General features: G+C 41.6%; 1 protein-coding gene across 2 annotated transcripts in view; it reads right to left on the bottom strand.

Moving 5' to 3' along the window:
- Nucleotides 1–333: 333 nt before the first annotated feature.
- The window catches only part of CNMD (chondromodulin), a 43,292-nt gene continuing 33,801 nt past the window's right edge, over nucleotides 334–9,824 (bottom strand). Inside the window, exon 7 of one of the 2 annotated variants that reach the window (XM_061434455.1) lies at nucleotides 334–8,960. In XM_061434455.1, coding sequence (XP_061290439.1) covers nucleotides 8,748–8,960 — 213 coding nt within the window. In that variant the 3' untranslated portion in view covers nucleotides 334–8,747. Of the gene's footprint in view, nucleotides 8,964–9,824 lie in introns of both variants that reach the window. The other variant, XM_061434454.1, reaches the window with a different exon arrangement.

Genomic DNA, 9,824 nt, shown 5'->3' with positions numbered 1-9,824 from the left:
AGAATCATGAAGTGTGGCCAGAATATACAGACTGTGTGTAGACTGTTAAGGGACTTCCTTTCAGAAGTTCTTTGATTTTAATTCCATTTTAATTTAACTCTCAAGACAGAAGAAAACTATTAGGGCTTATAAAAGCAAGTTGGAAGATCTCAGCACTTGGAGCCCACCACATTCTGTCCTGTTATTTCCATCCATGTACAGAGGCTGACAGTTGCTTTTTGCAAGAGTTAGTTCATTGGTCTGTTCCCTCTCTCCCCTGCTCCCTGCCCCTCAGACGGTCAGTGGGGAGCAGGATGTCTGTGCAGTACCTTGTATATACACTGCATACGCAACTACAGACTCAAGTTCAGGGGGCTTCTCTCTCAACTGCCACTTCTTGTCAGTCATTTGTACTCTAGCATTGACCTTTTCTGTGACCCATTTTACATAGATGAACACTTTGCTAATTTAGCTGGTTTAATGTAGTGCCTATGAAATATGCTAAGAAATTGAATGTATTTCCTTGGAAATACTACTTAACTATTTTGCTGTTTATTAGTTGCAAAGTGATCAGTTTCTTTCATTTTGACTACCACAGAGGTAACTTATAGCAGAAAGGATACTAAAACATGAATCTGAAATCTTAAAATCCCTATTTGGATGTTCATAATGGTGTTTTGAGGACAGTGACTTAACCCTTCTGAACTTTTTTTGCCCTGGATGCGGATTACCTGTCAGGGCTGTGAGGGCTTAGTTGTCCTGACTCAAAAGAATGTGGCCAGCAAATGCCAGAAGTATAAAGTCCTTGATTTTTTTTTTCCCCCTCAGTGCTGTTGAGTATTGGAATTCCTAAAAAGAAGATAACAGATTTGTTACCTGTGCTGTTCAAGGGCTTTTGTAATTGAGCCTCAGCCATCAATATATAAATTTCTTCAGGTGTATCTCTCACTGCTTCACGGTGCACCTGAGATCCAGGCACACAGGAATAGACTAGGGGTTTGCATACTTTTTTATGTAAAGGGCCATGTAGTGAATATTTTAGACTTTGCCACATAAAGACTACTGCATGTTCTTCTTGTTTTTAGCTTGTCTCTTGTCTGCTGTCTCTCAAATATCCCATGTGTTTTCACCCCTTGCACCCAACCTGGAAAGCCTGTTGCCTTCGTTGTGTCAAAACTGGGCTCCCGTGCTGCCTCCAGGAGGGCTGTGTGATCTTGTGCCGCTCTGTCTGCCACTGGCTTTGCAGCAGTTGGATCAGGCTGCTTGCTTTTGGTTGAGGCACCTGTTAGAGCCATTGATAGGGCAAACCAAAACCACCGTAGCATGTGAGCATGTTTGCGAGCTTGATCTGTCTTTTATCAAGTCACTGCAGTTGACTCATTTCTTCACTCATGTCACTGGGCTGCTTTGGGGAGGGTGGCGTGGGCTGGCTTCCAGCTTTGTATCTGCAGTACTTCCCTGGTGCATAGAGAGGAACCCTTCACAATTTGGTAAATGGTCTTGATGTTGCACGCTGCAGAGAGAAATGTCCTTGTTTTCTTCTCTTCGTTCTTGAAGTGTCCTCAGTTAGAATACTCTTGTGAAGTCCCCTGTTCCACACCCCCTCATTCACTGCCACTCCAGCTGTGATGTGGAGGGGTCTCGCGGACGCCTTTGTAAGGCACCTCCAGAGTGTCACTGGTTTTAGGGTTAGTTGTGTGGTATCTGTTCTACCCTGTGTGTCCTACGTCATTATTCACTTACTTTTGAATCTTTGATGCAGAGCACATAATGCCTTTCATGTAGTAGATATGCAAGTGTTGGAACTGTTATTTTACACTAAACAGTTTTAAAAAATTGTACTTTGTTTTTAATATGTGACCTTGATATTATTTATTCATCTGCATATAAAATAGTGATTTTTAAAACAGATGACTAACCTCCGGTCATGAGAAAATCTGATTTATTCTTCGGTTATCTTCATCACTAGAGGGAATAGCAGTTATGTAACTAATCAAAAACCATGTGATATTCAGGTGTGTTGTGATTAAATTTTTAGTTTCCTTTTATTTTCCCCTCAGTGTTTTAAAACCAAAATATGTGGATTTCCTAAAAGAACGGACTGACATTTACTTTTTTATTAGGTTAGTTATTCTTTGAGAAGAGATTTTGAGCCCAAGAAACTTAGGTAGAGTAGAAGAGGCCAGAGTTTTACGAATCTAGGAATTTGTGCGGAGATATGCACAGGTCTAGAAGCCAAGAGTGAATCAAGCAGTTTCATTTACAAGCATACCAACTTCTGGAGGTGAACATTTGAGCTGCTTACTAGTACATTTTTTTTTCTGGAAAACCCCCAGAGAAATGCTGAGATACTGAATACTATATGAACCTCTTTGGTGAGAGTTGCATACTTTATTTTTGTAAATAATATTAATACCTTTGTGGTCTTTCTGTCAAAAGCCATACTTTTTTCTTGGAGTGGGTTTTCACTTTAATATAGGTAATAGAATAATATATAGAGTAATATAGATATGTGAAAAATTCATATTCATGGCATCATACCCATTCTCATCAACACTGAAGGCCAGGTATGTACCAGACACTGTTTCCAAAGCAGGGGGCTGCACTGGTGAATGAATTCTCTGCATTTATGGAGCCTAGCTCGTGGGGGAAATAGGCAGAGTGCATGTTAATGGTGTTAACTAGATGCTGAGGGAGAAAACTGCATATGCAAAGAGGACAATTGGTGGTTGACACTTGATATAGGAGCCCAGTTGAGAACTCAGTGAGCAGGTGATGCCTAAATACAGACTTGAAGGAAGTGGAGGGAGCCGGGAAGATGCTTGAGAACCAGCACTGCCAGCAGAAGGAGCAGAGGCTGCTGGGGATGCGGCGGTGCTGGGGCGGAGCGAGTGAGGGGAGACGGGGTGGCTGGAGGTGGTGGGGGCCTCCGTCACCTAGGGCCTTGTGGGTGGTCCTGGTGAGGTGATGGAGCTAATGCCAGGGCTCGCCCCAGCTTAATGTGGAACCCTGTTGTTCTCGGTGCTGTCACAGTTTATGTCTTCACATTTTATTAAATGCACATGCAGTCAAATGTAGTTTATAAATCTAATAGGGATTGCAGTGGAGTTTACTTTGAACACCTGATGATGTGAATGAATTTGACTTACAGTTTATGACTTAATGGTTATATGTGAAATCCTTAGGGTCAGTATTTTATTGAAATATTTATTTCTGTTCTTTTCACATTACAGGTGATATTACATTTCAGTTTAATCTTTGTTTAGCAAAGCTGTTTCCTGTTCTGGAATCTAAGTATAGAAGACTAGATACTAAGGTGAAATTGGGTTAATTAGAACAGCTGATGATGAACAGAAACTTAGTAAGTGTGGTACAGGATTAGATGTTGAATAGAATTGTCAAAGATCAGCAGGCATGTTTTTATGGGCCATCTGGCAAGACTAGAAGTAGTTTTGGGACCTATACTCCCTTAAACATGTATTTGCATTCCATTCCTTGTCAACATGAGACAAAACAAAAATCAGAATTTTAGAGCCAGAATGAATCTTAAATACTGACTAGTCTAAATCTTTAGTTTTACAAAGGAATTTTTTCCCAGACACACACATATACTTTCTTCATAAGCGTTCTTTCACTTAGACAGATAGAATTTAACTTACATAAAACTTAAGCTGTTTACCCCAGTCTTGAGCTGATCTTCTGACAGTTGTCCCAAATGCCAGGCAACTAAAAATTACAGCTTTGGGAAGGTATTCTGTGTAGGCTTGAGGGTGAACAACCTCTGCCTGCTAAGCTTGTTCCTTACAATGTAGGCTCTCACTGCTTTTCTCCCGAGATTTGAATCAGTAGGTTTGTAGGGCCCAGTAAATCTGTTTATTGTGACCTGGTGACTTCAAAGTATGTGACCTGGGACCTTACCCTTAAGAAAGTGATTTCATAGACTAAAAGATTAAAAAGTGAAGTTATTAGTGCTCTTCATCTCTTATGTCTTATTTCCAAAAAATTATAGAGACAGGTGAAATGCTACTCGGGATCTTGTCCTTTTGAAGAATCTGTTTCCCTCTAATGTAGATGTGAGGCAGAGGAGAGGTGCTTAGTGATGGTTTTTGTTCCTCTGTCAACAGAACCTTACGGTCATTACAAGTCATTGAATCCATATAACCATGTGGTGTTGCACATGATGAAAATCTTTTTCAGTCAAGTGAAGCAAATTGAGACCATTTGGACAATGTGCTATTTATTGTTGCTGAGATATTATTGAGCAGCGAATACTAGAGTAGTCAGTATCCATGGAGTATATATGGAATATCATAGTATTGATTTAAATAAGGCAACTTCTTTAGCAACTGGACTATTCTCAGATGTTGTATGATTACACATAGGTGCTAAATGAATTAAACATTGTAATGCTGGTTGATTAAGTCAAGTAGGATGTGTGTTAGGGGAGAGCTTTCTCAAGTGGAGATCTTTCTCACTTCGTAGCTGTAGTTTCCTTAGCACCTTCTAGGCAGGAGTATGGTTTTAATTAAAAAGAAACCACTTGCCTTTAAAAGCATAATTTTCTGCTGAGAGGAAGTTTATGCTGGGTAAGTTTATTCCAGGTGTTTGACTGTGTCAGTATAAAGTAAATCCATCATAAAAAAGATGGATAATGATCTATGTTAAGGAAATAAATAGGCGGTTGAAAAGAAAATTTTTGGTAAATAATCCACACCTTGGGAAGCTGAAGAACAGGAAGCTAAGGAATTCATGTTTTTAAGAAACTGCAAGTAAATGTGCAAATATAATGCTAGTTTTAAGAAAAAGTGTACAGAGTATTTCTTCCAGACTATCTCATTGCTGTTAAGATTTTTGCAGCCGTGTTACAGATGAGAAAAAGGAGATTGATTCAGTTGCAGAAATTTGATAGGAAGAGAATTTTTGCACAGGAGCAGGCACAGAAAGAAGAGAAATGTGACATGTGTAACGTTACTAGTAAACTCACAGAGGGAGCTTACAGTGGGGCATGCTTCTTAAAACAAATGGTGTTTAATAACTTGGTGGTTAACCTAGGGACTTCTTTATAGCTTTGTTACTGGTCTTCTTATCAACCTATGGTGATAACATAGATCCTAATAAAGACTGACTCTTGTATATTTGATTTAAAAACTATTAAGACATGGTAAAGGTTCAGTCAACCAAAACACCTTAGAAAATAGCATTAGCTATTGCCAGGTTAGGCTACATCAATACATGCGCAAATGCATGTATAGATGTACCTACCTTTACATAGGAAGTACCTAAAAATTGTATGTAAATTGATTACTTTTGAATGTAAGCATTTTAAATAAAATCTGTAGTTGAGTCAATCGATACTAACTTAAACTGGTTCTGTAAATTGATTCTAACATACTGGGCTTTTTCAAAGTGAAACCTGTATATGCATATAAAATATGAGCATGCATATATGTACAAAAGCCCTTAAAAGGAATTCAGCTTTCTTTTATAAACAGCAAAACTCACTCTGCTTGTAAAACATTTTTGCTGAAGTTTGCGTAGTTGACTTAAATTTGCACCTTTCTCTCTGCATATGCTACTGGGGCTATCTGCATGTAGATTTTTGTTGACGCCCTCCTTCCCCTCAATAAGTCAGTTAACTTAAGAGGAAATGTGACATTTCTATAAAATAAATGTACATAAAACAAATCAGCATATTCAGCTTATGCAGAAATAAAAATTATTCCACTCACACAAGGAATTTCTACTTTGTAAAAATGTAGCTTGTATTTCGGACTGTAATAAAATCTGGTATAAGAACACCTGTTGAGTGGGTTAAGTGATTATTCTGAATATATTTGCTTTTTTAGTGTCAACAGTTATTTGAGGTGATGGTGGGAAGGGGGTTTAAGGATGAGGTTAAGCAAATTCTTAACATTGTAGAGGAAGTTTGTTCAGTGAGGTATGTCATGTGACGTGGATCACTTCCTGAAACCCAGCAGTACTGTTTTTCATTTTCTCTGCTGACATAGCAGCACCGATCACGTTTAAGACTACTGAGTCAAGATGGGACTTGAGGACCTTGAAAATGAACCTGTGGTGTCCTAAGGATTGGTCTGCCTCACCACTGAGGATTAGCTAAAGGACAGGTCGAGGTTCAGCACTGCAAACTGGGCAGCATTTGCAGCTTTTGGACTGACCAGGTCAGAGGTCCCTTAGGGATTAGGAGCAGTTTGTGAAAAGTTTGTATTCTGCAGTGTACCCTCTCCCTTAACCAAATATTCTTCTTTGTACACTCGATTCTTCTCTTTCAAAGTAGACCTTTCGTTTTTCTCATTGAAAAATTTGAGTCTCTTTGTCATTCCTGCATTTAATCCAATTTTGACTTTCTCCTCTGTCCTTAAAAAGGTCAAAGCTTTGGCTCAGATGGTAAAGAATCCGCCTGCCATGCAGGAGACCTGGGCTTGATGCCTGGGTTAGGAAGATCCCCTGGAGGAGGGCATGGCAACCCACTCCAGTATTCTTGCCTGGAGAATTCCATGGACAGAGGATCCTGGTGGGCTACACAGTCCATGGGGTCACCAAGATGGACACAACCAAGCAACTACGCTTTTTCTTTTTCATCCTTAAAACATCCATTTTTTTCCCCTGCTATGTTGACTTCCTTAGGTGCCGAGTGACTTTCATAACAGCATAATCCCATTATCTAAGTTATCCACCTATATTTCATTTACTTGTGGTGCTTTGAAGAGGGAGCATCTTTTCAAGAGGCAGCCTTCCTTGCCTCGTGATTCACTGTCCTCCTCGCTAAGTCTGGCACCCTTCAGTGCCCACATGGAAAGCTTCCAAGGGGCTCCATGTAAAGTGGAAACGACCAGCCCCCTCCTTGCCCAAAACCTTCCGTTGGTTTCCTTTGCCTTCTGTGTGTGTGTGTTCAGTAGCTAAGTCGTGTCCGACTCTTGGTGACTCTGGACTGTAGCCCTCCAGGCTTCTCTGTCCATGGGATTTTTCCGGGCAAGAGTACTGGGGTGGGCTGCCATTTCCTCCTGTTCCTTCTTCCCCCAGTAAACTCAAAGTTGACATGCAGTATCATTTGGAGCTTCTGCCTCTGTTTCCATCCTGACACGCCTGCCTCAGCCTGAATGCTTCGTTTCCCTGCTTAACTGCACAGCCTCACGCCTCTACCGGAACTGCTCCCTCTGCCTGGAATGCCCTTCCTGTCACCACCTGGCCGACTCCTGCTCATCCTCAAAGACCCACTGAAGGCCTTCTCTTCCCCAGAAGCCCAGTGCTCCCAAGTCTGTCCAGGCCTTTGGTGTACTGAAGCCCAGTCATCTGCCTCATGAGACTGCAAGCACTTCTGGGGTGGGATCACTGACTCCCGTCTTTTTTCCTCTTTGATTTGCAGAGGCAAGTACATAGAGGCTGCTGGGTGATGGAGGTGGGAGGTGGTGTGCATAACCATTGGCACTGACTTGCTTAGTAGAGGGGCAACCATTTTGAAAATGTAAAATTTGTAGCTGCAGGAAGTTGGTGCTGCCTGAACAGTGTGACCATACATGTCAGTGTGTCTGTCCTTCATCCCTTTTTTCTCCAAAGACCTAACTTGCTGTTCATCCCATTTAATGTAGGTATATGGGTGTTCGTCTGATAACCAAGTTTCAGAACTAGATGTATAGTAGTAAGATGTCTTTAGACTATGGGACCGTTGTGGTATCACAACCTTTCATCTCTCTGAATCTTTGTGTTGTTTTGGAAAACTTACTTTCTTTAGGAAGGTTTTTAATCTCTTAAAACTATGAGAGTCAAAACTAAAATGTCAAAAATATGAAATACCTGTTCATCTTCCTGATCTAACCTCTCAATTTTTAAAGACAGTCCTTGGTCCTGAGATTCTTTCTGTCATTATAAATAAGCCATTCCTCCTCAGCCGTGTCTGTCAGACAGCGCTGCCCGCCGTGTTATTAGGAGAGTAACTCAACTGGTAACTGAACTATGTCAGCAGCCCAACTTGTACTACAAAGGTGGAAATCATTATGCTGCTTCAAGCCCGAAGACCACTTAACTGACAGCAGCTTGAAAGGGCTGTGAAGACTTGGCTTTCAGAATGTCGGTGAAAGCGCTCCCCACAAGTCTGCTTGGCCTTGCACTGAGCTTTCTTCCTCATCCTAGAGCGCTCTTCCTGGGCGCCGCTCTCAACAGGCCAGCCTCCTATTCCCAGGGTCTCCCGAGAGCTGCTGCCTTCAGGGTGATGTTCACTCTCAGGGAGATTTCATTAGATATCTCATTCTCCCTTTTTTGTCTCCTTTTTATCTGGGAACTCTGGGGGCACATTTGCAAGACTAGGAAAGAACAATCAAGATTAAGAAAAACAGGAATTCTGAGCAAATAACAACAGAAGACAATCGTTTTAGTCTGTGAATTGATTTAAAAGTAACTCAAGTGTACAGTTGAGATCTTTGATATATTGTAAGTAATTTTTCGTGGTTATTTCAAAATAGCTTGGTAAGGAAGGCTTAAAAGCAGACCTTCCTGGCAAAGAAAAGCAAAACAATAGCAAGTAATAAAATGATTATTATGATATTTTAGACTTAAAACTACCCTCTCAGTACTTCTGCAATTCTGAATAAAGTTCTTACATAAAGCATTGAAAAGTATTCTGTTCAGTGTCTCGAATAACATTGCTCAGATGGAACAGAAAATCCGTCATGGTCCCTTTAGCTTCAGGATGCCCCAGGCTTTGGTTGTCTCTGGAGTTTGACTTCTTCACAGCGCCTGCTCCCTGAACGCTTTCACACCATGCCCAGGATGCGGGCCACCCACCAGCTACAAGGCATGATGACTCTGCAGGCGGAACGGCAGCCCTGGTAGTTATAGGGCCATGGGTGGTAGCCCCCCAGAGGCTCACAGATCTTCTGGCAGTGGGTGTAGCTCCTCCTGCATTCTATACAGCAGATTCCTTCATGATCCAGTCTGGGGTCGAATGTCATGCTTTCTCCTTCCTGCTGCTGTGAAATAAAAGAGAATTACTTGTGTTTCCTTCGTGAGGCGACATTTATAGCACGCACGTTATTTTAAAATAAGGTCTTAAATGTCTCAGTGGTACCAGCAATCACTGTTTTCCATAAGGCGCTTTCAATCTTTAAAACCTTATCATTCAGAAACCCTTCTAAACATGAAGGAACTTCCACCTTGCCTGATCGGTCACTTACAGGAAGATTCTTTTTTTTTTAATGGTAAAGTTTCTCCATTCCCAGGTGGTACTAGTGGTAAAGAACGCACCTGCTAATGCAGGAGACAAAAGAGACAGGGGTTCCATCCCTGAGTCAGGAAGACCTGGAGAAGGGCATGGCAACCCACTCCAGTCTTCTTGCCTGGAGAATCCCATGGACAGAGGAGCCTGGCGGACTGCAGTCTATGGGGGCACAAAGAGTCAGACGTGCCTGAAGCGACTTAGCACGCATGAAGTTTCCTTATGCCTTCAGTGAGCCATGGTTACCACTCAGTAGTGGCTCAACTTGTCTTAAGTAGGAAAATAGGAAGGAAGCCTGATTCAAAAGTAGCATTTCTGCCCCTGCTGAGGCCCCCTGGCATCTTGTAATAATGGTTTCCAGGGCTCTGGGGAGCGTATGTGGGATTCACTGGTCCAGGTTAACAACAGATTGCTTTTTCACTCGCACTGGCTGAGAACGCTTACCAAGTCGTCTGGCTTCTGCCTTCGTGTCAATATAAGGGTCTGTAGCCCCCAGGAAAGGGCACCATTTACTGTGTAAAGATTGAAGACCGCAAACTTTACGTGCTAGTTTGTATGAGCCACAATGATAGTTAACTACCAACTTGTACTGAAGTTAAGGTCACCTTGTTACTCA

This window comes from Bos javanicus, chromosome 12 (assembly GCF_032452875.1).
Source record: "Bos javanicus breed banteng chromosome 12, ARS-OSU_banteng_1.0, whole genome shotgun sequence".
NCBI lineage: Eukaryota > Metazoa > Chordata > Mammalia > Artiodactyla > Bovidae > Bos > Bos javanicus.
The sequence above is the reverse complement of the archived record's forward strand: the minus strand, read 5'-3'. Positions and strand labels throughout refer to the sequence as shown.